Here is a 27,780-nt window from a genome sequence, read left to right as displayed (position 1 = left end):
CTGCCTCAGGCTCACAATGTTCAGCTCAGATGCAATCCAGTCTGGTCATATTAATACATCTGGGAAAATATTTTTAACAACCAACATCAAGCTGAAGGCCAAGATCGTCCACAGGCACCAGGAGTTCTCTGACCCCTCTTGACCGCTTGCTTACAAAACAGAAAGGCTCCCCAAAAGGTGCTCTGTAGACTTTTAAGGGCCAAGCACACTTTTCAGCTTCCCTCTGTATTATGCTGGATGAAATTTAATCTCTGCTGTAACTCTGCGAATTTCCCTAAATTTCCAAAAGGCTGAATGTGGCTCTTTTATTACAGGTGCCAAAATCAAGGGTTAATGAGACGTGGGCTGTGAACCCAGCCAAGGTGAAGAAAACACTGATGACAGCCTGTGAGCATCCCTGAGGGTCTGCAAAACACCTGCAACAGAAGGAGCTCATCACCTTGCTACCCACCTCACTCTGCCAGACCACCTTATCAAGGAACCAGAATAAAAAAAAACTTTCAAAGCCTTAAAAATTGGGTAATCCCACTGGTGGGCAACATCAACAAATCCCTGACACCAGCTGAGACATTTATTCAGCCTCTCATCAGCTGGGACTGATGTCTGACAGCAGTCACCCTTAAATGCTTCCTACAGAGCCACTGGAGAGATTTCCTTTCCAAAACAAAAGGTATTAGAGCTTCACTTGGGCTCTTAAGAATCAAAAATGGGTAAGGTTGGAAGGGACCACTGGAGGTCATCTAGTCCAATCCCCTGCTCAAGCAGAGTCCCTGGGAGCACATTAATCTGGATTGTGTCCAGGCAGCTTTTTAATATCTTCTGGGAAGGAGACTCCTCAAGGTCTCTGGGCAACCTACTCCACCAAGAACCATTTCAGATGCAGATTTTTGGGATTTGCTCAGCAACAGCCAGGAAACAAGAATAACAAGAGAAGATTCACTTACTTTGTTGTTTCCAAAGCAGATTTTTCTTTCATGCCACAGATCAGGATGGAGCTGACCCTATAACACAGCAGAGAAAGCAGAGCAGCCAAGGTTATGGGTAGCTTTGGCTCAGTGTGAAATGGTGATTCACACAAACTCAAGCAAGCAGAGAATGACTGTAATACAAAAGAAGACTGAGGAGGAAGAAGATGTGGATGCAAGACAGTGCAATGGTGAGTCATGAGAACAGGGCATGGTTCAAGACCATGACTCCCTCCCTGGACAGGGCAATGTTGTCTGATGATTCCAGAAAGGGAGTCAGGAGCATTGCCCCAACCCAGATCACTGCTGACTCTCTAATCAGCTGTTTTGTTTACCAAATGAAAATATTTTTGCACTTTCCAGGAAAATTTCTGTATCTTTTCCAAACTGATTTGATATTCTGAAATGAAAGGACAGCACTTGTGAAAATGCTCCCCTAAAAATTGGAGATGGGCAAAGAGACACACAAAAGGCATGTACATGACCCAGGTGTTACAGACCCAGATGGATAGAGGAGGGAGGTGCTCTCATCTCTGCACCTGATGTGCAACAGGCATCCGTGGTGAACAGCCCTCACTCACCACCATGCAGGAAGATGTGCACTCCTCCTTATCACGCAGCCCCAGGCAGCTTTCCTTGCTGCCTTCCCATCCCTGGTGCAGGCAGCCAAGGGCCCTGAGATCACAGAAACAAAGGACAAGCTCATTGGAGAACCAGCAGCAGCAGAAGAAATGAAACCGAAAGGTTTCTGAGAAAATGTTTGTGTGAGGCTTCCACGAGGTGTCAGCAACAGCTATTATTCATCAGAGCTGAACAGAGTGCCTGGGGCTGCCATCCACCTCCTCACATGGCATGTCCTCACCAAAGGAGAACAAATCCTGTCTAGTGACTGCCAGCAGCTCTGCCCCTTTATCTCTGCACTGCATGACCAGTCTCTGTCCCCTGTCTGTAACACAGCAGAGCAAAGGGTTCCCCACACCAAGCCCAGACCCCAAGGACCAGAACAATGTACTTGCATTTTATACCTGACCTAAAGAACTCACCAGCTGAAACTGGATGGTCAAAGCAGCATTACTGCACCCCTTGTGCAGGTGGGATGCTGGTGGCAGAGATTAAACTGAAGATCAGTGATGTACCTGTGGTGAGAGTGGGACATACAGTGTGTCTATTCCAGCCCAGTGCCCCTACCACAAAACCCCTGAATCTCCTCATTCCTTACTTCACTCTGAAGATGTGCAGTTTTAGCTAAACAGGACATAAGGCATTTCTCTCTGACTTGTTGATGAAGATCCCAGAGGCTAAAAGTGAAGTGGCAGCTGTGCTGCTCCAGCCCACCAGGGATCTGGAGCTGTTGTCCAAACTCTGCTGACCTTTGGTCCTGAGCCTGCCTTTTTCCAGAGGAGACTGGTAAGTGTTCAGAGTTAAACCTGTGCATGAATTCTTTGCAAGGACTGGAGTAAACCCTGTATCCTTCAGCTCTATTCAAGAATGAGGGATGTACTCTTTGCCCATCTTCAATCTCACGTTCAAACCCAGCACTAGACTTTGTTCAGTGTACTCCCTGATAGTGCCTATTTTTATTTTGCTTTTAATTACACAGACAGTCAGGTCCATTATGTCAAAATTATCCTGCCCTCAATTTGATGAAAGCTTTAGGGAGCAAATGACGTCTGCCACAAGAAATGGCAGAGCTTTTCCCTTCGTCCGATTACGTAGTTGGGGTTTCCGTAGTATTAAGAGGGTTTTAGTTGGTCACTGGCTGGAGAAACCAAAGGATCAAGGTCCCAGAGTAGGGTGAAGATGAAAATAGCTCTGAGAGAATACGTCACGTTACTTGGATGTGGCTGCACAGATAGAGTAATCTCTGTCATGTGCCAAGGAACCTGTGATAAGCCCTCTCATAGTCAGATTGGTAATAAGATCAGCTGCTTAATTCAAAGTGATTAAAACCAGGCTGGACTGCAAACAATCACATCATATTCATGGGTCTGTGCAAAAAAATATACACATCAGAAAAGTAACATTTTTCTGGGCTGTCCTGTTACATCACTAGTGATAAGCACTGCACCCTATAAACAATTTTGGGGCCAAATGTAATCCAGTGCAGCCCACAGGCAGGCTCCCACATCAAATGTATGTGACAAATACAATTTGCTAAGGGTTACTCACCAGCTGTGAGGCTGAAAGGACTTGGCACACTCTGGCCTATTTTTAAGCCAGTGCTGGGGCCCAAAGAACATTTTGGTTGTAACCACTCCCACCACCTCCATAGGAGACCTTGGCCTGTGAAAAATGGTACCACTCCTACACCAAAGACATTAATTTCCTAGGAAAAAGACAGTTTGGCTTTGCAACTGTGCTAATGCCTTGCCTTTTGGGCTCTGACTTGCCCAGGTATATGTGCAGGATGAGTAGAAAGGGCTGGGCAACCTGACATCACCACACTGGACATCCAAATCAAAGGCAATGTCCTAGCAACAGCTAGAAAAGGATTTGGGATTCTCATCAGGGCATCCCCCAGAGCAGGAGGCACACAGAGATGTGGTGGGTACCACTGCCATCAGCAATGGGCAGCAAGGCACGGGCAGACAAGAGAGGAAGGGCTGTAGAAGTAGCTATTTTTAAACCATTTCTTTTGGTGCTGCACTTTGGGTACAAATTATCAATCCATGGCTGCAGTGACAGGACGTGACTGACAGGTCAGTGCCCTGGTGGCAGCAGGGAGTGGTGGAGTGGCTGCCTTTAATGGGTTTTCACCTGGAATCGGAAACAAGCAGTGAAAGAGGATTTTCTGTGCCGTGGCTGACATCCAGGACGCCAGGAGCCGCGGTGGATCCGCAGGGATCCTCGGATGACGAATTGTGCTGACAAATGCTGGACGTAATTCTCCCCAGCAAAGCAGATCAGTGGATGTTATCCTTCTTCTATTCTCTTCCCTCAGATGTGGTCAGCAAGAGTTTTTAAGTGTGACAGTGTCCTGCCCAGCTCCCTCACCTGCCTGCACCCCCTCACAGATCCCCAGGGTTTGCTGTGAGCATTGCTTGGCAGGGAAGAAGTTACAAAGCAAAGCAAGCACAGTTTAGGCATTGTTTCCCTGGCTGAATGGGGGTTCAGAAGAGGCACAACAAAGGGGATGGTTGTTCCTCGCCAGCTTCTTACTCATCGTGGTCATCAGGACAGTTGGTAGCACGATGTGGTCTCCCTTCCTGCCTCCCTGAGCAGCTTCACAGAGAGGGCTGCAGGGAAGCAGAGCATTTCAGCCCCTGTCTGGTGATCCCCTCAGTGTGCACAAGTGTCTCCACTCCAGCAGCAAACAGCAGCAGCGGGACAACTCCAAGGATAGAGAAATCAGAGCTGTGGCCTGTTTGTGGCACAAATGGCATTGCCCACATGCAGATCTGATCTTCCTGACTGAGAGGACAATGGCTGCAAGAGGAGGAGACCCTGGGGCCAAACACAGAGAGGAAGAGGGAAATAGTCTCAGGGAGTCAAGGATGGAGCAGATCCCAGTATTTGCTATCAGTAAGGAGGCCTTATGAGAGAGCAGATCCCAGTAACGCAGCACTTGCTTTCCCTGTGTGTGACTGTACACGTGCATTTTAGGGCCAAGGGACTGCAAGTGCCCAAGGGGAGCCCCTGGTGCAGGGCTGTGGGCAGTGCTGGGCTCACCCCACACCACGACCCTGCTCTCCTGTAGCCTAAAGCCGACAGGTGCCTGTCAGAGGGAATGGCTGCAGACAAATGTCACTCTCTGGAGACATCCAAGAGACACAAGTTTAGCAACAAGCACGTGTGCAAACATGTGTTCTGGCCGAAGGGCAGTGCCAGGCCCCAGCCCAAGCCACCCACAGGGGCCAAGAACTGGCACAGGCCAGGCTGGGCCCTGCCAGGGCGGGCACGGGGGTGTGACACCGCCTGCCCCGGCACATGTGTACCCGGGCACTGCCGGTCTGCAGAGGCCGGGTGTCCCACAGCCGCCGGGAACAGGCCCGCTGTGGCCCAGACACCGTGTGCCCTTGACCCATGTGTCCAGGCTCGGGTGTGCCCCGGATCCCGCAGACTCAGGATCTCATGGCCCCAGCATTCTGCGCCCTCTGCACCCCGTAGCCCCAGGGCCCCACACCCCAGGACACCATGTACCTGTACTCCACACTTTTGGGACCCCAGAGCCCCGCACTGCTAGGACCTCATACCCCCCGGACCCCACACCCCCATACTTCAGGAACCCCATATCCCTGTGCCCTCCTGCTCCTGGAAGCCCCCGTTCCTACCTCCGGGACCCCGCGGCCCCCGCCCGCGGCATTCCCGCCCCGCCCCCGCGGGACTCCGAGCCCTCAGCCAAGTTTCTTGGAACTTTGCCTCCCGTGACGCACGCGCCGGCGCCGGGCCCCGTCCTCCCGGCGCAGCCAATGGGCGGCCGGGGCGCCGGGGCGGCGGCCAATCGGCGTTGGCCGGACAGTTCCCCGGTCCTGACCGACCTTCACCGCCGGGCGGGGGGGCCATAAAAGGGCCCCGCGGCGGCGCGCGGCGCTCCCGCCTCCCGCTCTTCCACTGCGGCGGACACGGCACGGGCGGCACCGCGGGACCGGCGGGGAGGTGAGCACCGGGAGCGGGGGCAGGGAGACAGGCCGTTCCCGTGTACCGGGCCCCGTGCACCAGGGATATGGGCGTCCCGTGCACTGCCGGGAGGCTGTTCCCCTGTAGCGGGTCTCCGTGCACGGGAATGAGGGTGTCCAGTGCACTGCGGGGAGGCCGTTTCCTCGTCCCGGGTTCCCGTGCGCCAGGGATATGGGCGTCCTCTGTGCTGAGGGGAGGCCGTTTCCTTGTACCGGGGACGCGGGTGTCCCGTGCAGCGCGAGCAGGGACGGACAGAGGGACGAAGGGAGGGACAGAGGGAGGGATGGCGATCCCGTGCTGCGGGTGTCTCCTGCACCGGGGTGTCGCGCCGGCTCGCTGTCCCCCCCACCGGTGGGGAGGCGGGCGGGCCAACCCTGCGAGCCCCGGAAGCAGCCCGGGGAGCCCCGGCCGCCGGCACTGACCGCCCGTCCGCTCCCGCAGGTCCGGGCCGATGGTGGGAGGCAGCCCCCGGCGGAGCCCGGCCGCACGCCATGCCCTGGAGCGTCCGCTGGGTCGGCGGCTGCGGCGCCCAGTCCCAGAAGCAGTGCAAGAAATCATCCTTCGCCTTCTACCAGGCGGTGCGGGACCTGCTGCCCGTCTGGTTCCTGGAGGACATGCGGACCATGGAGGTGTTCCACTGGGAGGACGGGGGCAAGGTGAGCGTGTACTCGCCCTCGGAGGCGCTGCTCTACGCGCTGGTGCACGACCACCAGCCCTACGCCCGGCACCTGCTCACTAAGTTCCCCCAGAGCGCCCTGGCCGTGCCCAGCCAGAGCTTCAGCTGCTGCCAGTCGGCCCCGCACCTGGCCATGGCCGTGCGCTACAACCGCGTCCGAGTGCTCTTCCGAATCCTCAAGGCCATCCAGACCTTGCCCCCGGGGGACAGAGCCGCCCACCTGGACCGCCAGGGCTGCAGCCGGGTGGAGGGCGGCAAGACAGCCCTGCACATGGCCTGCGAACTGGTGCGGCCCGAGTGCCTGCTGCTGCTGCTGGGGCACGGCGCGGCGCCCTGCCTGCAGGACAGCGCCGGGAACACCCCCCTGGACACCCTGCTGCAGCAGATCTCCCACATGCCCGCTGCCAACATGCGTGCCAAGCTCCTCTGCCTCGACTGCCTCTTCTTCTTCGTGCCTCAGGACCTCAAGTTTGCAATGAAACAGCAACTGTTGGACAACCGGCGGCAGTGGCAGGACCTCCTGGGAGAGAACAGGTTCCAGTGCCTGGTGGGCTTAGCTCCCCCGTCGCTCTTTGTCGGAGCCATGCGTGTCTTGATCAGGACCATTTCACCTGAGCACTTCCCAGAGGCTCTGGATAATCTGCCTCTGCCTCATTTTCTAAAGCCTTTGGACTTGAAACTGGAGAGCTAGAGGGGTGGTATGAGAGCCTCCTGCTCACCTGACAGAAATAGACTTGTGCTAAAAATGTATCATTATACAAAGCTGCTAATGCAGTGGCCAAGTATCTGTTTTACTGAGAACAGTATTTTTTAAAAGAATTGTATCTGGCACTTTACAATATATTTTATTTAAAGATCCTTGTGGTGAGGTGAGGGCCATGCTGCATTTTATAAAGATGTTCTATGGCATGTACAAATGAGGGTATGGGGAAGAACATATTTGTAAATACATCCGAATAAACCGGTGGCAGATGTGATCAAAATACAAAACAAGCAACTGAAAACCCTGGAGTGGCATGTGCCTTGGAAAAGGGTGTGCAGGGTGGGGGAGTATCTTTTTGTTAGGATTTCCCTGTTACATAAGCCTTGTCCTGGAACAGGATGACTCCTTTTTTTACAGCTCTCCTAATACATCTTGGCAGAGATGCTGGGTTTTTTTAAAGGCACAGATGAAAACTTCCTCGTCTTGTACACAAGACCAAAGAGAAGCCAGATACTGTTACAACTTCCCTAAACAAGGCTGCCAAGGATGTGCATCTGAACAAAATGTATTTTAAAATACGCATAAATAACAGTTGGCTTCCTTGTAAAGTTGTCTCTGTTCTCCTTGGAGGGCCAAGGAGTTTGTTGTCAGGCAGAGAGAGATGGAGCACACGTGTTGCTGTGGCCAGAAATGTATCTGCCCTGGCCAGGCTGGACCCTGCAGCCCCTCTGTGTGATTGCTGCAGGGTGAGGAGGTAGCAGAGAGCAGGAGGGCCAGCCTGCTGTTCCCAGGGGATGTAAGGAGGTGTGACAATGGCCCAGGATCCTAGATCATGGCTTTTTCGATGGATTCTGGCCACTCCAATGCCACTCCCACCAGTGTGTGATAGCTCAGGTTCAGCTGAGAGTACCACGACAGTCTTGGTGCCAGAGGAGTAGCTTAGATATCCAAACTTTCCCCAGCTATCCCTTCTGACATGCTCCAAGGTAGAAACAACATCCTCACATCAAAAAGCCCTTTAGGGGTAATGTCCTGCTTCCAACATTTTTGTTTTGACCGAGCAAAGGGTACAGCTTCAGTTCCTTGCCCTGCAGCCTTTACTCTTCAGCATTCTGGGCAGTCCCTGTGTGCTCTGCAGGGAGCTGTGCTGGCTCCACCAGCCCTGCAATGACAGTGATCTCCTAGGACACAGCACTGGAGCCTTGGCTCTGTTCTTGGAAGTTGTCATTGAAACTGGAGGGTTTTGTTTCAAGGCTTACATTCATAGCCAGGGAGCTGTTTGCCACTTGAACTATTTCAGGACTGCTGTTCACTCTAGGGTCATCAAGGAATTGGTGTGCTTAGGAGAGAAGAGCTATGTTCAAGGCACAAATTTCTTTATTCATTAATTAATTTTGGTTCAGGAACAAAAAAGCCACAGAATTAGGCACTATAAGCTATTCGTGTTTCAGCAGAACAAAGTGGTATTTAATCTAAAATAATCTCCATACTGCATGCACAATAAAAGATAAGCCATGCTTCTGAAAATGGAGAAGAAACAGAAAGAAGATTGCTATTCTTAGCCTGATAGCGTTGAAAATGTTTCCTAGAAGAGAAAATGTTCCTTTTTCCTAAGAAACGAAGCTGATACATGCTCAAACCTATTACCATGGGAAATTCAAATCCCTTGCTGGAAAACATGGAAAAATTCTAACTGTTCTCTTCAGCTTCCTTGTTGGTTATAAAAATACAGAAATCCAGAGAATTAATCCTAATCTTCCAAACCTAGCCACTTAAAAAAATTATCTGTGTTGCTACACTCTTCATTGGAGTATCTGTTCCCCATTGCTTCTGTAACAATGTTGTGGAAACATCTTTCCAAACAGACAAGTAGTAAAGGAGTCAGGTCTAACTTGCACATGGCAAAGTTTCCAAGGTGAGGTGGGGGAAGAGACAGAGCAGGGGGTTGGGACAGAATGTTTATCAGCTCTGCTGACAAAGACATAACGAGATTCAGCAGTAGGGGGGAGTTGGTTGGTTGGTTGAACTGGAAAATGCTCCTGCTCCCAAGCTGTGAGGGTAATTACACCCTGGAACAGCACAACAGGCTGGGCAGGATATCCTACACCTTCAGATGAGCCCTTTGACAAAACACCAATGCAAAGGCTGTCCTGTGACTCCCTGGAGCCCTCCCACCAGCTCTGGGGTAATGAATTTCAACAAGCAGAAGTGATCCCTCAAGGTGCTGGGATGGGTGCAAAGCCAGCTGCCTGCTGTGCCCTTCCTGTTATTTGGGACAGGATTGCACTTGGGGCTGAGCCCACCCTGGCATGGCTCTGCCCAGGGTCCCCACCAGCCCTCACTGTGTGTGGCTTGCTGAGGTCAGCCATGCTTCATCTGGAGAGGAACTGGGGGCAAAACAACCAGTGAGCACATGGGTCACTCACCCAGCTGGGTCCAGGCTTGTTTTTCAGGCAGAGTCACAGCTTGGGAAAAAGGCTGGGGCTTCTTGGCATTGGAAACAGAAGTCTTTTGTTTACAGACCAAGCAATAGCAGCATCATCTTTCCTCAGACTGACCTGCCAGCACATCTCTGTCTTCTGCCACCCTTAGGGCACAGTGGAGAGCAGGCTCCACAGCCCATCCAGTTTTCCATCTCTTGGAGAAGGCTACCAACAAAAATACCAAGAAGTGCCAGCTGCATCACCACTGACAAGCTCAAAAAAGCAAACATGGACAGTGATTATGTCACTGCAAAAGAAAACTGTGGTGCTAGAGCCTGGAAGCTGGCCACAAAGGTGTGGGAAAGAAGATTCACAAAGCCCTAACACCATGGGAGCAGAGGGGTAAGGAGATAAAAGCTTCTGTCTTACCTGCACATGTTATTGTTGTCACACATGGCAAATTACTCATCCATAGGAAATGCTTTCCAAAAGCATGCAAGACAGTAGATAGAACCAGCATTCCTGAAAAGCTTGGTTACAGTCAGTCCCCTAAAAAACTACCTTCTGCCAGGAGACAGTGATGAATTCTAATAAATATGTCCCATGGGTTCCTCAAGCACTTTCAAACCAAAATATTACCCACCTTGTAGTGCAAAGTGGTTTTATTTGCAGTGACAGTGAATGAAACATTTTCATTCAGAAAGCAAGGGGAGGGAGGAAGTACTGAGTTAGTTTTGACTCTGCAATTGACTCCTCTCTGCAGTTCCCAAAGTTTAGCCCACCTAGAGTCTGCTGAAGGAGACGAAGTCATTGTAATTTTGGGTAACTTGTTTAAAAGATGGGTTTGTGCTCTTTTAACAGTCTTCTTTTACCCTGGCACAGAGGCAAGGAAAGACAGAGACTAGAAAGGGGCCAGGATGCCAGGTTTGTTTCCTAATTTCCTATTTGTCCTATGTCTGGTGTCCAAGCCATATGGGTTTTTGATTTGCAGTATAAGAAATGTACTGACATCAGCAGATCCTTGTGCATTGCATCATCCCATCCAAGCAAACAAGGCACTTGTGCCATGTGCTTAATATTTAAAGAGCACTGTAAATCCTTGCAAACCAAGTTTCATAAGATTTAAGCTAATAACAGGACTTCCATCCCTGCCTGGTGTCAGCACATGTCTGAGGCTACATAACCATTCATTCCCAGGCTGGCTGCAGTGGTCTCTCCTCCTCCACCTGTAATGTGTGAAAAGGAATTTCTGCTTATGACTTGCTCAGACCACATAAAATTGTCCTCTATTACCAAGAATCTCCCCTGTGGTGCTGCAAGGCTGCTGCTTGCACTGATTTACTCCTGCCCTTCCCACCACACAGGTACAGGAGCACGTGGAGCACAGGAGTGGAAGGGGCTGAGCTCCCCCACAAAACCCAACTCAGCAGGAAACACAAATACAGTTTGCAAAAACATCAGAGATCCCTCCCTGCTGCTACAAGAAATGGAACCAAGTTCAGCTGGGGTACAAAGCTTGCCCCCACTTGCCCTGATGACCTCTGAATTGACCAGTATCTCTTTGCCCAGTGGTTTAGTTGATAAATTAAAAAAAAAAAAATCACATAAATCAACAAAGCTAATTTCAGAAGCCTCAAACAAAGAGAAACTCATCAAGTTTAGGGATTACTGCTAAAGCCAGGAGAGCCTGGTTATCTAATGACACAGGCCAGCAGTTCTTCTGTTGAACTTATCACATCTGATTGATTTACAGTATCTGTTTTAAATCCAACTTTACTTTATTGATTTTTAAACTGTGGTGCATCCAAGGTTCTCTGAAGAACTTGTAGCTGAGCCAAACAAAGGTCCCATCCAACTAACCTTGATTTCTTATGTGTCCCTAAGCCCCAAAACATCCCCTGCCATCAATTCTGTATGAAAAAAATATTCTTTTCCTAATACAAATGTGAGAGTTGACCAAAATTGATCTGAATCAGGAAAGAGAAAGGCAGAGACAATTGAGAGAAGCAAGGAAAGCAGAGAGGGGCTTTGATCTGTCCCACACTTCAGCTTTCTGAGCAAGGTTTTAGCAAATCTGAGCCAGTAATTCAGGATCCTGTGTGAGCTCCAGACCCTCCAGCCACTGTAAGGTTACATTCCCTGTACTGCCAATTTAATGGGAAGCAGAACAAATCAACACTTCTCCTTCAGGAAAGCAAATAAGGCCTGAAAATCACAATTCCCCAGTTCAGGAGCCATGACAAGACACCTGCATGCCTGGGATGTGAGGGGTGACCATGGGCCAGTCTCTCCTTCCCTGTGCTCCCCAGCTGAGGCAAACACAGGGGCAATACATTCCATGGACCTCAACAGGGAGATGAACAATTAATGCACAGGGGCAATACATTCCATGGACCTCAACAGGGAGATGAACAATTAATGCTGGACAAGTCCTTCCCCAGGAGAGGGGAAAGCAGTGGAAAGAGGCCAAGGAGAGAGAGACTTCCAGACAGAGAGGACCTGTCTCAGCAGGGACAGGAGCAGCTTCCAGCACCCTCCCTGCACAGTGTGCTGAGTGCCACAGCTGCTCTGCCCCAGTCTCATGGCTCTGAGGGCACATGGGCTGATGGGCTGTGACACAGACCTTGACTCTCTTTGGAAAACTGGGCAGCCCCATCTTCTCTCTCAGCCAGCAAAGCAACTTTGCCCAAAATCGTCCCTCTGCTCCTTTGTTCCAGCCCAGTGGTAATTATTGTTTTGATGTAAGGGGTGGCTTTTGTCATCATGCTCTTAATATTCAGGCTTTATTTTATAATCATTAGGGGATTTTTCTTTTTAGCAGTGCAAGTACATTGCAATAAACACATACTACATCACACTCCTATTTTTAATGTGATGTCATTTTCCTGACAATGTTTCAGGCAGCATTTTAGAGCAAAGGCTAAAAGGATAAGTAATTTCTAACTCACAGTAAAAGAGAGAATGAAATCCCTTGAGGAGCTCAGTTTCTGAACATGCTTTCCTCTAAAACCATCTGCTAGTGCCCTCCTGCTCTCTCCCACTCCTGCAATAGGGACAGCTATTGATGGTTAGTGACTCAAAGTGACAAGGCAGAGGGATGCAGACTCTCACACTGATTTCAGTCCCTTGCTAATGCCATGCTCTCTCAGGGCTGTGGCCAAGGCAGGCTGGATAAAATTCCCCAACTGGTAAAGGACAATCTGAACAATGCCTTGTCCACTTTTTCTGTGAGGAGAGGGGCACATCACTTCTGGTAACATCTGCAGGCTCTCCCAGCAGGAGCAGGACTGGGACCTTAAGGGTCCCAGAGCTCAGGAAAACTGCTGAAAGCACTGTAGGGCCAGAGAACCATGGCAGAGCTCTCAGTGCTTTGGGAAAAACACTCTCATGGCACTGGGAAGAGCGTGGCACTCCCTTGGGTTTGCCTGCTCGTTCAGATGCCCAAGGTTTGACTCAGCTTTGCTGCCGCCTCATTTTCCCCACCAACATCTGTGGTTAGACCACAAATGCCCTGACAGGAAAACACCTTCTGAGACAGCCCTGAGCTAAGAGCTGCTGGGAGAGCAGAGCAGGTGAGTCACTCACTGAGTCACTCAGCAGGTAGAATATTTTGAAGGATAAAACCAGGTAATTTCCTTCAAAGTGAAATGCCAGCTACCCATCACCCAGGCTGCCTTCACTGTGGAGAACATCAGGTGAGGTGTTGGAGCTCTGTACAACATCCTGGCCAGAGACAAGCAATTCACATCCAGCATCATCCTCCCAACCTTCATGACAGGTCAGCTAGCTACCATCCCATCAGCCAGGGCTGTGGTATCAAGCTCTAGGTGAAAGACTCAAGGTGTAATTCCTCATAATCCTTTGCTCCAGTCAGTCTGGTCTCTATGAGACAATAATTCTTCCTGAGAGTCGCCACCCCAGACTGGGTGTGCAGAGGGAGGCACTCCACCCTCCACTCTTTCTGTCAGCAATAAAGTCCTCCCTCCAGCACAGCCTGTCCCCAGACTCCTGTCTGCCACTGAGCCCTTCCAGCACTTCCAGCCCTGCTCTCAGGATGCACAGGAAGCTCACTACCAGCATGGCAGAGGGCAAAGAGCATCCAGGCTGTCCTGCACTGTTCAGGACACTGGGTGAGCCCCAGCTCCTCAGTGAGATCAAGCCCCTGCAGAAGCACAGAGCAGGAGGCACCTGGGGCTTTGGGAACAAAGCACTGGGGCCAAGCACCTCAAGACTGGTACCATGAATGCAGTGAGAACCTGAGTCCCTTTGGTACCACATGGCATCAGCTGTGCTTACTCACAGGCTTAGACATGCCTGTGGTACTGAGCCCCTGCCCACATGATGAACACATCTCCTTTTGCCAGTTCAGAGAGATATAGAGCAGTTAAATTCCAGCTTCTGAGGTCAAACTTTTCCAGAGTAACATCAGCAAACATTCTTATCAGTAATATCTGCAAATATTCTTATCACCAGAGGTCTCTGGCTCAGTATTGCCTTTAACTCTTTAACTCCTCAAGTCTATCAGGCCCCCACAACACAAGGCAGACCTTGCCCTGCAGCAGTCCATGCTGCAGCTGCAAACAGCATTTTTGCTGGTACCAGCCCAGGGCTGTCAGGCAGGTGTTTCTACTGCACAGCTGAGCCCCATGGGGCTAAAGAAGAACCACAGTGCTCTGCTCTAACAGCACGACTCTCACGTGTTCCCATCCTCTTTCCACTTCAGCTGAATGATGGGGGAGGAAAAATGGGGAACAAATTACTCTGCTAGCCCTGACAGTGAGGGAGTAATTTTCCAAGCTAGAGCCAAACAGAAGAGGGAAGAACTGACACAGAGCTTGGCTCTGCCCACCTCCAGCTCAGAAAGAAAAGCTCTGCTGAGCAAATGCTGTGCCTTTCAGAGGGTGCTAAGCAGCACTGAGTGCTCACTCTGGGAGGTAATAACTCCCAGCTGGTAGTCTGGATCTGCATCTATTCACCTTTTCAGCACTTGCAGTTCATGCATGGGAAGTGGCACTGTGCTGTACCAAACCAAGGACACAGAGCTGAGAGGGTATTCGGAAGTCTTTTGTTCCCAAATCAAAAGAAGCCTTTCCTCCTCCTACTTGGGATTTGATGCTTTAGAAACTGGTTGCTCAGATACCAAACAAATCTTGTGTAGACTCCCTATTAAAACAAAAGCATAGAAATTTATGTAACCAAATCTCTGCTTTGGACTGTGACCTTACCAGGCCCTATTCATTAATTAGACTACACTGAAGCTTTACTCAGATCCAAAGCTGACAGAGGTGCAGCTCACTCTGTAGGATACACCCTTGCTGATGGGACACATACCAAACATGCTGTTTTAATCCCATGTTGACCACAGGTGACCTTGACATTAAATACAGTGTGGCAGAAAGATGTGTCCTACTTCTCCCTGTTAGCTGCTGTCTGTGAAGAAAAAAGCAAGTTTGGCTATCCAAGCCCATGAATTTTAGCTCAGCTGGCAGAAGGGCTGCACCCCTGTGACAGCAAGTCTTGAGCTCTGACCCTAAAGAAAACCCATGTTCTTTGTGGTATCAAAACATGAAACTAGCACAGTGCTCCTGGCATTTCCACCTGCCTTCCTAGCTTCCAAGCCTCTGTAACAGAGGTTTTTATGGTTTAATGGGAAAACACAGCTCTACTGGTCTGTGGCTCACTTTCCTGTTGCTGTAGGTTGCATCATGCTGCTCTCAAGCCCACACCCTCAGTGTAAGCTCCCTGCCTGACATCCTGCTGAACTGGGTGGTGAGGGTCACCTCACTCAGCTGAGCACTCTGGTTTGCTCCTTTCTGAGCAGCCTTTGGGAACTGCCTGACCAGTCAGTCTGTCAGCAGCAAACCTTCAATTCCTCTTTCCTGTTTGCCTGCTGTCCTTCTCAATCTGCCTTTAGGTAAAGATAAGTTTACTGCTGATTTACCACAATAAATACATGAGATATCTGGGTTTGGGGAAAATGACCAGGTAATAAATAAAAGGGACAGCTCAGGCCTGTTGAAGTCAAAGACTGATACTACACATGAGCATCCACGTGTGGAGGGATCACCTCTGTGGAGAAAGACTATTGGAACCAGCACCAATAAGCACTAGAGCTTAACAAAAATATATTTACTACCCAAGTCTAGCCATTTGCCTTTTACAAGTCCTCCATATTGCTGTAATGTCAAATCATCAGTGGTCACAGGAATATTTCTTATTTATGTTCGTGCCATACTGATTCTGAAAATAAAAAGACCAACCCAACCCCCAGATTTGTTACATCTCTTACAGGTGATGTGACATGTTATGAGCCTGCTGGTGGCATTGCTTTTTTGCCTTTTCTACAATAAGAAGCACTGTTTTCACACAGGCCATCAGTAAGCCCTGAATGTTCTCATGGATAAGAGAAGTGCTGGAGGACTGATGTGCAAAACTGCTGTGTGTTCACAGCACCAAATGACTGTACAGGACATTCATTGATGAGTTGGACTCAATGATCCTTGTGGCTCTCTTCCAACTCATAATATTCTGTGATTCTGTGAAAATGACATCAAATGACACTTGTTCTTCACCTTCAGAATTCCTGACTTTCTGCTAACATTATTCAGATCTAGCAAACAGAACATGAGGACATAAAAGTACTTTAAGAAGTGAAAACAAGGTGATGCCACCTACATAAAAGAATCAAGCAAAGCAACAGAACATTAAATGGCTCTGGCAGATAGATTTTCTTATTCTTTTATCTAATTACAGAGTTTGGTCCCTTTGTCCAGTGTTAAATGCTTCATGGAAAGGAACTGCAACCATTTCCTGACAACAGCACAACCTAATAAGTCTTATGATAAGGAAATGCTTCCTGACATTAAGCCTGTTTCTTCTTTCCTCATTCATCTTCCACAGGTCAGAATTACTCTCTTCAACAGTCCCTGAAATCATCATTTTACTTCTACTCACCCTAGCAACCACAGATTAAGGCAGGTATTCTTTCAAGGCTCTTCCACTCCCATGCCTGCCCCAGTTCCCAAGGGGGAGCATTATCTGTGCTCACACTGGTTTGTCAGAATGTCCTGTCTGAAATCCAGGTGCTTCCAGCTGTTTGCAGTAACCTTGATGTGAACACATCAATATCAGAGGGAAACAAAGTCACGTTAGCACTGTGCAATGCAATGCAAAAGATATCCCCCCAACCCAAGAATAAAGCTGCAAATATTACACAAAACTACTACCACAGGCCTCCTGTGACTTGACTATTTTTTTAAAAGATATGCTCCTATTTCTCAACCAGTGGCATAAAATGGCTTCCAAAGATATTCCTTATCTGTGTGGACTACAGCAGAGACACTGGGATAAAGAGAGGGGAAAAAAAAGATGGTTCCTTCCCCATGTGTCATCTGTATAAAAATTTTACGAGTCACTGCCAAAGAAGAAAGACTATCACATTATAGAAAGAAGATCCACTTGTTTTGCAAAATCACTTGCTTGGGATGGCTTCCAAAACCATCTTACTTGGCTGAACATAAGCAGAGTTGCCTCCAGAGATGTTATGTGGCAAAGCCTTATAGGCAAAGCCTACTAATAATATTCCTGAAGCCTTTCCAGGGTCCATTGTAGTGAAAGCTTTGCCATGAATAGGACTAAATATGAAAGACAAGCATTCCAGTATTCCCTACTTGCCTAGCTGTGCTTTCACAAAATATTTTTTTCAAAATAGTAAAAAAAATGGTTTTGTTTTTCCCCTAGTCAGCGTGGTTATAACTGTGGCTAGTATTTCCTGGGCATTACATGACAACTAAATTCAGATACTCTTAATCTTAATTGGGAAAACAGCTGAATATAAGTCAAGAGAGCAACAATATCAGTGCTAATAAAAATAAACTCAGATTTCTTTTCTTTTTTGGGGTGAAAGCAATGCTCATATTCCCACTGCAGCAGTGTTTCTGGAGCAGTGATTCTCCAAGATGCTTCATCAGGCACTGCCAAGTGGACCACATTTGTTTACAGAAGCATACAACTTCTGTGGTGCTTTCTATTAAAAACTAGATGGAAAAAGTGCAGGAAAATCTACAAGGAAGTTTAAGTGGTGACCCAGGTCAACTGACTCAAGAATTTGGGAATAGCTATTTTAAATCCACTCACTCTGAACAGGCTGTACTTGTAAAACTGAGAGTAACAAAAAGTGAGAATCTTGAATGCAAAATGCAAACAGGGTAATAATTTGCAAATCATCTGGGTGAGAGGCCTAATTGTTGAGTCCATTAGACACTGAATTTTAAAAGTACCCATCTCAAGGTCAGAGATGGGTACTTGTGGAAAATCACTGTCACTCAATGTCCTAAAATAATCATACATGGTAGATTCAATATGGGCTGTGCTGCTCCCCTCAACATTTAACTTTTAAAATTAAAAATGGCATGAAATTTGGTGAAATTCACCCTGAGAGAGCATGAACAAAGTTGTATTTGTAATAACAACTTATCAGGGATGCAATTTGTGTGTCTTGTGCTGATGTGTTCCACCCTGGCTGACTTTGGGAACTCTTAGCATGGAACCCTAGACTTAAAGCAAGAATCCTTAGAGACACACTTAAAAAACCACCCATTTGTCCAGATCTGCAAAAGATCTGCCAGCCCACAGCGGCTGGCAAAATTTACCAGGCAGGGAATCCTATGTAGGTGATGAACCTGTCCATGCTGCCCAGAACAAATGTGCTGAGGGAGACTCTGAAGCCTGGGCTCTTGGCAGTACAGTTCTGCAGAAACATTGTTGTTCTTAAGGTCCCTGAAGCTGACAGCAAGATAGATGCCATCCTGCTTCTAAAAGTGGCTCTGAGAAATCACTGGCTGCATGATTGTGACACTCAGGGACTGAATGAAGCATGGCCTTGTAAGTGAAAGCCAAGCTCACCTTGCTTGGTGTGCTTTGAAACTCATCTGGGAAAATATGGCATCTTTCACCCATTTAAGAAAAAAACCCAAACATCTGTTACCTTCCACCTTAAAAGTCTTCTATCAAAATCAGGTTTAAGAAGTCACTACATTGCAAGCAGTCAGCAATGGTGAAAAACATGCTGCAGAGGACTAAGGACAAGGTTAAAGCTGACACAAAACCCAGCTGGTTTAAGCTCTGTTTTTTTAATTAAAACTGAAGTTAAAGTAGAAGGAGCTGCTTCACTACATCCCTGGTCCTCAACTCCCATCCTACAGCAATTAGAAATGGCAAGATGGGGGGAAGGAAAGAAGGCACACAACACTCAATTGCCTGTGTTTTCCTCAAAGGATTTGCTCTACATGGGCATCATGTAAGCACATGAAAGGACAGGAGAAAAATCTCCCCACTAGGCAAAGAACAGTATGAAAAGCCATCAGCAGGCCTTAAAAGCAGGGAGATTCAGCTCCCCAGTGCATCCATTCCAAGCAGAGACAAACACAGGTTTCAGATTTTTTTGTTGCTGTTTTAAACATGCCCCATGTTGGCAGTATTTTAAGTAGCCAGCTAATGAGACCTGAAGCCCAACAGATCTCCTACACAAGTACCTGTGGCATCAATGTTAATATTTAACAAGGTCAGCATTGTTATTACAGCAATTACAAAGAGGACCAACAGTGCTAAACACGTTATTTCAAAGTGTTATGCTGATCATTTACCATGCTCTCCTTAACCTAAAAGGTCTGACTTTCCCCACAGCACCATGGAGCAAAGTGCAGGTCCATTGCTTCACATATTTTTGTCCCCAATTTGGAGTGCTGGGTGTGGCTCACAGAGGGAACAGACCCTCGACCATCTGTTGAGGCACAAAACGGATTTAGCAAGACAAGCGTGGGAGCTGAGCAAGTAAAATCTCAGTCATTCTAGCAATTACCCTACTTACTTTGCACTTCCCATGATCAGCTGGCTGGTCTGTTCCCTAGAACAACCAGGGATTGTGGGGTTTCTTGCTGGCAGTTGCAGTTTTTCCCTGCAGCTGAAGCAAATTCATTCTCTATGGTACATCCCCCTGCTCTGTAGCGAGGCACACGTGCCAGGAATTCTGCTGGGGGCTTCCCTGGAACTTCCCTCCCAGCCTTATATTGTTTTTTCTGGGAGAGATCTAGTTAGCTTGATCTTTCATCTGACCCAACAGAGCTTAGCTAAATTCATCCAGCCCACATTTAGGGAAAAATACAGCAGCATGGAGTCATCTGTTGAGTATTCTCATGACTCCTCAGCAAGGAGTCATCTGTTGAGTATTCTCATTTCATGCTTCAAGAGATGTTAACACCTGTGTCACTTCTCCATCCCATGCACCAGATACCTCTGCACACCCTTAATAGCAGAGAGCTCTCAGCAAAGGATCCCTGCACTGATTAGACACCAGGTCCACTGAATACAAATAAAGCAGTCACTTGTGCAAACCCAAGATGGTAAGTACAGGATGTTAATAAAATTCTGTACACATCTTTAGGTACATTTTCTCTGGATATGAGATTCAAAACACAAGTGTTGTAAATGGAAGTCTCCTTCCTTTATCTGCTCTAAGTGTATCTCAGCTGAGGTTATGAGAAAAGTATATTAAAATGGAAAGACAAGTCACTGGTTTCTTCAGTATCAGAAATAGTGAATAATGTTTTAAAGATTAATTCATAACTGCAGCTCCACTCAGTGAAATTCAGCTGTGTACTATTCAATTCCTCTATAAGAATCACAGGCTATAAAAATCCCTGTATTTAGAAGTATTTTCTGAGGGCCAAAATGGAAAGGGCATTTTTCAGTTTGGAAGATTAAGTACATTTTTGGTATTTTATTATCATTGTTATCAGCTTTTACAGAACAGAAATCAAAGCTTTTATATATGTACATATACATATATAAGTCCACCATCCATAAGAACACAAAGATTCTTCAACAGATCTTTACTTTTTCTATGCTTTTTTTTTTTTCACTAGCACCAAGAAGGATTTTAACTTTATGGCTAATAAAACAAGTTGATAGATATATTTAAGTAGATTTCAAGTCAGGTAGACTCAAAGACCAAAGGAGTCATCATGGTAATTTCACTCAGCTTCTAGTGTGATACCGGCCACAGAACATTCTAAAACATTTCCTGTACTAAACCCAAACCTCACTTCCCATCTCAATTTCAAGCAGTGAGAAATCCATAACTGATAAACTCAGATATTGCTATAGCAGACTAGGGAGATAATTTCATTCATCCAGACACTTTAATCTTTATTGGTAGAGCTCTGGTTTTAGTAATTCACAAAAGATAATGACTGCAACTCAACTTTCGCTTTCCAGTAATTAAAATCCAGTCCTATATATTACAAGTTCTCTTCTTGATGTGAGAGTGGTTAACTACAATAACTCATTATCAAAAAATCAGGGTGATTTACCTTGTTTGGCACAGGATCCATCAGTCTTTCCCAGTTATTAGCCACTAAAATACTGTTTCCAACATGTAACCTTGGCTTTTAGGAAGGCTGCAAGAGGAATAACAGCTGGAAATACAGCTGGAAATCCTCAATCCAGTCTTACCTCTCTACTCCTGACAGTAGGGATGGAATGCAGACAGGGCCAGTTAGTGTAAAATCTGGACACCTAAGAATTTACACCAAAGTAATGAGGAGAACTCCATACCTTCATAAACAATTTATGCTTCACTAATTGCTAATTGACCAGGATAAGCCATAGGCATACAAGCACTTGAGTTTCAAGCCTTTATACTTAGAACAGCATTTACTGAAAAGGTGTATCAAGGTTGCTCCTTGAAATCTACCCAGAACTGGCTGAAACAACTAGCAAAAGCTCCCTCAGTAAAGCGAGTTCCAAGAGAAAAGCAAAATATAAACCAGAATGTTACACAAGACTGAAATAACCCACAAGTGCTTTTGAAATGCTTGGCAGAACTCATCTATTGAAAAGTAATGTAGGGGAGTTATGGGGCTCTGAAGTTCACAAGTGTGTGGGAAGAAGGGAGGATCCTGGTCTATTCCATCAGACACTCTTGGAACAGGTAATGGAGGCTGAAGAATTGTGAAACTTTTTATTGCACAAATAAACTATGTTTAGACAATGACCCAAGTTCATAATTAAGTGCTTCTCATTGTAATTTTCCTCGTAGTAGCACTGTTTCACATCAACACTTCTATCACCTTACCTAAGGAATTAGTATACTTTCTTTGACACTTGTTAGTGAAAGACTTTCTCTGTACCATTTAACATGCTCCTATCTATTTTTATTGCTGTGAGACAAAGAAAACCAGGAGTTTCTCATCTGTCTAAGATAGCTGGTTTCACAACAACTCATCACAGACATCTTCCTTAAGCTGTGACATCAGGATTACTCCTGCACAATAGCAAGGAGCCAGTGCTATAAGGAGACTACTATTTCCCTGCAGGAGTCAGAGAAGCAGCTGAACCAGTTTGTCAAGATAAAAGCTATGATAATTAGCAAGGACACTGCCATCTGAATCTGAACAGGATTCCTGGGGCTGGAAGTGTGTTTAAGAGTCAGAAGCCTCATTAATCACTGTTACATTCTCTTGTGTGAAGTTACCCAGGTCCCTGCTCAGCCAGGAAACAGCTCTCTCCTTCGGGAAGCAAAGCCAAGGTGTTCTCTCTTAAACCCCAGCTGCAGTTCCAGTAAAATGCCAGAAACACAGGAAGTCCTCAGATAATGAATAATTCAAGGAAGGGTGCAGTTACAGCACATGTGGTACAACCACCATTTTCTGCTGCACCATTTTCTAGCTGGAACCACAAATGCATATTTTTCACTGAGAGCTAAAATATTCCAGATGCAATTTTTGTTCAGCGTGCAAGGAAAGAAATTTGTTTACTTCTATTACAGCAATACTATCTTAATATGGATGCAACAAGCTTAATATTAAAATGAGAGATGTGTTTAATTGTCTTTGCTTGAATGATGAACATTTTCCTGGCTTGACACCCCTGTTACAATTAAAAAAAATAGATAAAATAAACTTCACAGTATTCAGGTCCTTACATTGTCATTACCATGTTGTCTGGGGCTACATTAGGGCTCAGTCTTTCACAACAAAATGACTGTCAGACATAGAGAATTCTCTTGTAAATCACACAAAAGATGAGTCTTACCACAGTAATTTATTTCTTAAAAATCTAATTTATTGCACTTTGTCTTAAAGCACAAACAAAACCAAAAACTAAATACAGAAATAAAAGTAAAAAAAAACCCATCCTAATTTTGTTGAAACTACCCTAAAAAGTAGTCTGTAAGAGCTCTTGACACCAATTGAATATTAAGGACCATAGCAAGGAACAGTATTATACAGTAAATAAACAACTAGCAAGCTCAAACCATTACTAAGATGACTTTGAAAAATGTAATACAAAAGTGTCACTATAAATAATGCCATTGTACTTGAGCATATGGTGCTTGGAGGGCACAGAGAAGTTGTTCTTTCTCATGTCCCTTCTCCAAAGTGATTGACTCGGGAGTTGCCACAAGATACTTTTAAGCTGAATTTCAGCTTCTTTGGGGTCCTCAAGACACCAAGCTATGCTTGCATAAAACAGACTGGGTTACTTCACAAGCTGATTCCATTACCATCCACTTCCAGACAGGCTAAAAGAATCCCTCTGGGGTAATCTCTGTATGGAGATGAGACAGCAAAGAAGCAAACAATCTGTGAAAGGGAATTAAATCTGTCCTTCCTGTACAACTGAGATTCAATTGAGAACTGTAAGCCAATGCCACAAGTGCTACTAAAAAAAAAAACCACAACTTCTCTCTCCCCCAATTCACATTCTCACCTTGCACCATGTTTGTTCCAAGTTTAGTGCAGTACACGCATGAACTATTCTGAAAGAGAACAGAGGTTAAAAAGAAAACACATCCTTCTCCATTTGTGTTAAGTTCTGAAAACAGAAACATCCTCACTTTTCAACTCTTGGCCTTTCCTGAAGCTGGCTCTTTTACAGTATTGGTTAGCAGCTGCTTAAAACATTCTGATGATTTATAAACTTAGAACAAACACAAAATAACTCCTCTGCCTACATACTGAACTCAGGTTCTCTCATCTACAGTTCTATTGCTTAAAAAAGATGAGGTATCTTTCCAAGAAGATTTAGTATAAAGAAAAATGAACTGCAATGATTAACTTAGTTATTTCCGAGTTCATCACATACTCCTGTTGCAACATCTGTTAAGTATAAGACACTTCAAAATTTAGCTAACATAGCTAAAAATCAGAATATTGTTAAGTATTTTCTCACAATATCACAATTTTAAATGGGATATATAGGTAATTCCAACAATTACCATTTTATTCTTAACAAATTTAAGTTTGGTACTCAAAACAAGAGTCCAAATGTTAAAGCACTGGCTGGAGGCACAAATACAGCACAACAGGAATTATGAAAGCTGCCTTGTACATTCCTGCTTTGTACTACAAATTCAACAAGTGACCTTTTCTTACTCCAAACTGGGACTCACCCCCAAAACTCTGTCAGCTTCTTGATGGCTATGGAAATGGGCAAAAGTCCCCCTGATATTAGGTGTAATCCAAACCTCTACCTTGTGAATGAAGCCAAATTATGAACAAAATTTCTGGAAATGGAAGGTTAGTACAGCCTCACAATAATTTATATGGAAATGGATCAAATTAAGTTCATTCTAACAATACTGTGTAATCATGATGTTCTCAGATCTTACTAAGAAATACTTCACCATATTTTCTTCCATGCTGCAAGGAAAAATAATTCTAAATAAATGTACAAGAACCACGGAGTGATCCCATCAGTATGGTATGGAGTTCCAAATACAAGAAGAAATTGAGAAATGCTTGATGTTTCACTGTAGAGAAATATTTAATGCAACAGAATTCCTTCTCAAAATCAGTACATTAGTTGCATGCTGTTGTGAAGTACTCACTTTCATTGCTAGTAAGGTTAACTTAAAAGTTATATTTCCAAAGGAGCTTTTACAGTAGTACGGTATAACAATTGCAGTATGCCACACCTAAAGAGTCTCCCAAAGGATTATGTAACAAACATTAGAACTCACAGCTTGGGGGCTATTTAACAGGTCAGTTTTCCAATACAAAAGTGCTAATATCACAGGTCCAATATGAGTGGCTTTTAGATCCAATATTCTGTACATACATTACAGAAATTCTGTCCTCCTGGTTTTTTCACTGCTTCACAAGCTTGACAGACTTCATATCACTTCCCATTCATCTTCCAGATCATCAGGGTGAAGCAGAACAGAGGTGTCATTATTTTTCTGCAAACTATGGGAATGGCTAAAAGTCTTAGTGAGGCGCTGGAGCAGAGATCCAGTAGTACTGATCGCCCACAGTTCATCTAGAGGGGTCACTGCAAAGCATAAATTATCCATCTTTTAATTACAGTAGCAGCTTCCAATTCTAAACACAGAATAAATAATATTTGGATCTGTTTTCCCAATTATAGCCAGAGAAGGTTTTTACTAATGTGATAAAAACACCCTTGGTGAAACACAGTGTGTGTGGCTCTCCCTGCATATGGCCAGCTTGAGCACCATCAGGTAGAGCTCAAAGCAGACTCAAAGCAGACATCCCAACGTTTTGGACAGACTGCCATACAGAACCAACTTGCCTGTTAAACGTGAGACATTCCCAGGAATCTTTTTCCAGTAGTCTCCTGCAGGGTTCTTGTCGGTGACGCCGTAGCGGCGAGCGACGTCTCCGTTGGGGCAGCGCGCCCACACCGTCCTGGCACTCAGAGCCAGCTGGCAGGCCTGCAAACCTGCAGGGACATGAGCAGGGAATAACCAGGCTGTCCTGCACTCTAAACACCCTTGCAGAAAGTACTCTGAGAGCAGACATCAAGACTATAAGAGTTTTTGTATTTTCTTACATGAAGCGCTGGTGAACAAAAAAAGGTTTTTAACTGCAGACTTGGCACTCCCTGCATCTATTGACCATAAGGGTTATCCCAACATGGATATAATTTGTTATGTGGCCACAGCCACAAGCAACATCCAATTAGAGGACCTTCATAACATGCTTTTGGAGCCCCCACTGTATGTGACTACCACATAGGGAGTAAGCCAACAATTACAATCTTAATTTGTCTAAAAATGGTTAATATTACAGACATTGTTACAGACATTGTGGACTCTTGCCCTCTCTTCACAACAGTACTCTGCAACTAAGTGCCATGAGTTAATGCAGTGACAAATCTTTAAAAAGCAGACAGCATCAATGCAGTTATTTAGAAGGAAAGAAATGAAATTTAGTTTTATTTAAAGGCAAGGCAAAAGTGTAATTACCTAATCCACAACATATCCAGCACACAGAATTAGTAGAAAGATGTGAGAAATAGTGTAAGGTTTTTGTTACCCACATCTAGGTAAGAAACCTCATGTGATATCATAATTAAATACAAAATCGCCCAGCACAACAGTCTCCCTGCTGCTTAGGAATTCTGCTTTAGTTTTAATTGAAAGGGAACTGTACCACTTATTAATTGAGTGGCAGCAGCCTGAAATAACACATCAGAAATTCATTTTAAAAATCGTATTTCTCCCAGTTAACTACTCAGTGTTTTTAAGTAAAACCAAGGTCCTCTTTAAAAAATAACCCTTATCAAACACTTGATTGGAAAAAAAATAAATTAAGCATTACTATCTAATTTAAAAAGCAACAAGAAAAAAAAACCAACTAAATGAAACAAAACCACTGAGAAAATGGCAGAAGCAACAAGGAACTGATGCATTAATTTTTACCTGGAACATGTTCCCAGTCAGTGCCTACAGGCATTTCATCTGTAATTCCAACTCGTACGTGGACATTCCATTTGCTATCAATTGCCCACAACATCTGATCATTTGGACTTGAATGAATGCTGACCAAGTTGATTCCTACTGGCTATAAAAATTAAGCATAGTATTTAAACTTTGTACTACTATATCTTTGTACTATTGTAGCATTTGTTTTTCACAGATGTACACAAGAGCAGTAAAATATTTACCAGATACTAAAAACAGAGAGAAATGTATCTGATATTTTATGTGTTATTGTACACAATTATCCATTTTCCAAGAACTTTGGCCCTCTGAAAGTGCAAAAGGAACATGAATGAATGTATCATTACTCATAGTGATATTAATATTTAAAGTTCAGTATTCAAGTCTAATAGTGTTAGTATTTGCTTAACCACTGCTATTCCAATCAGATACAGTTTGAGCTGCAAGTTGGAAGAAGGAGCTCTTCCAAAGAAATGCACAAAATGCATTATTTTCCTCTTGCCTGACAGAAAGTTTTCCTAACATTAATAAACCTACACTTTACTTCTAAGCATATTCTAAAGCAGTACATTTCTACAGTCTGAATGTCTCCTCTTTGCAAGGAAATGATGATCTGCCTTCCTGTACTCCATTCCACAGGAATACACCCATGGAGCACCTCACCTGCAGGAGAGGATCCACACCACTGCCCACTGGCAAACTCAAGTGAAACACACTTCCCATTCTGCTCCCAGGCATGTCCTCACTCCACCTGCCTCTACAGAGATTTGCCTTAACTACTGTTCAAAATCAGTGCTACATCATGACTTTGTAGCAAAAGCTATCATCCAATCAGGTTGAATGATTGCAAATATCCTGCAAAACATGGACTTCAAATAAAACATAGATATCAAAGAAAAAAAAAGTTTTTCTCCACACCAGCCTAGTAAAGGCACTGCAGAAGACAGTATGATGTCTGAAATACATCATCTCACAAAGCAGCACTGCATGCCCTGCTTTAGCCTCATGGGCATAAGCTGAAATTCCAGAGTAACTAAATAGAAGAGCAAGTAGCTCTCTGTATGTATAAACCAAGGGATACAGAAGCATGATCTGCATGTATATACAAGCACACAGCCCAGTCCCAGATGGGCCTTCTGTGTACATAACAGTTCCCTGCTTTGGTTTTGCTTTTAAAATGTTGGTGCTGACTTGGGTCTGACCAAGCTACAACCAAATCTGACTTGCATCACCAAATCAATCCTGTCTGTTTAGGTTTCAAGGCCCCTGAAAGACTATCTTCTCATGTTTTTCCTCTCATTAGGTATTTGCCCTTTGTTGGAAGCTTGAGGCTGGTAGAGCCTTGATCAAGTGTTTACCTGTGGTCACAGTAAATTCACAAGTGGCTGCAGTTTGAACACTTAAAAGTAAAGCCACCAATTGTCTTGAAAAGCACTGACTACATAGAATACACAGCTGCTTAGTTATTTTCAGATTGGTATTAAACTACTGTCTTGAACAAAAATCTCAACCAACAAAAAAACCCCAAAAACAAAACAACAACCAACAACAAACCCAACCCCAAAACAACAAACCACACCAAAAAATCTCCAAACATATCCAAAACCAACCCATCAAATGCCCAAACCACACTAAAAACAAAACACCCC

General features: G+C 45.3%; 2 protein-coding genes and 1 long non-coding RNA gene across 7 annotated transcripts in view; 1 reads left to right on the top strand and 2 right to left on the bottom strand.

The window, feature by feature from the left end:
• The window catches only part of LOC118687890 (uncharacterized), a 44,948-nt gene extending 40,543 nt beyond the window's left edge, over positions 1 to 4,405 (bottom strand). For 4 of the 5 annotated variants that reach the window (XR_008508476.1, XR_004980402.1, XR_004980401.1 and 1 more), the window contains exons 1-2: positions 3,723 to 4,405; positions 945 to 1,001 (exon numbers count right to left, since the gene is read on the bottom strand). This is a non-coding gene — a long non-coding RNA (uncharacterized LOC118687890). Of the gene's footprint in view, positions 1 to 944; positions 1,002 to 1,546; positions 1,586 to 3,722 lie in introns of those variants that run through there. The other variant, XR_004980403.1, reaches the window with a different exon arrangement.
• A 1,053-nt stretch (positions 4,406 to 5,458) lies between these two features.
• On the top strand, positions 5,459 to 7,262 carry ANKRD9 (ankyrin repeat domain 9). The gene is made up of 2 exons (XM_036385039.2): positions 5,459 to 5,561; positions 6,024 to 7,262. Exon 2 carries the CDS (start codon positions 6,074 to 6,076, stop codon positions 6,947 to 6,949), a length of 876 nt encoding a protein of 291 aa, XP_036240932.1. The 5' UTR covers positions 5,459 to 5,561; positions 6,024 to 6,073; the 3' UTR covers positions 6,950 to 7,262.
• Positions 7,263 to 24,185: 16,923 nt separating this feature from the next.
• TECPR2 (tectonin beta-propeller repeat containing 2) overlaps positions 24,186 to 27,780 on the bottom strand; it is a 41,335-nt gene continuing 37,740 nt past the window's right edge. Inside the window, 3 exon segments of the mRNA XM_054515026.1 lie at positions 24,186 to 24,717; positions 24,979 to 25,128; positions 26,111 to 26,252. Coding sequence (XP_054371001.1) covers positions 24,560 to 24,717; positions 24,979 to 25,128; positions 26,111 to 26,252 — 450 coding nt within the window. The 3' untranslated portion in view covers positions 24,186 to 24,559.

The sequence above is a fragment of the Molothrus ater genome, chromosome 6, assembly GCF_012460135.2.
Source record: "Molothrus ater isolate BHLD 08-10-18 breed brown headed cowbird chromosome 6, BPBGC_Mater_1.1, whole genome shotgun sequence".
Lineage (NCBI taxonomy): Eukaryota > Metazoa > Chordata > Aves > Passeriformes > Icteridae > Molothrus > Molothrus ater.
This window is presented reverse-complemented; position numbering and strand designations above follow the sequence as displayed.

Excerpts from the sequence above, each read along its gene's own strand:
- ANKRD9 (XM_036385039.2), top strand. The coding sequence starts at position 6,074 with ATGCCCTGGAGCGTCCGCTGGGTCGGCGGCTGCGGCGCCCAGTCCCAG.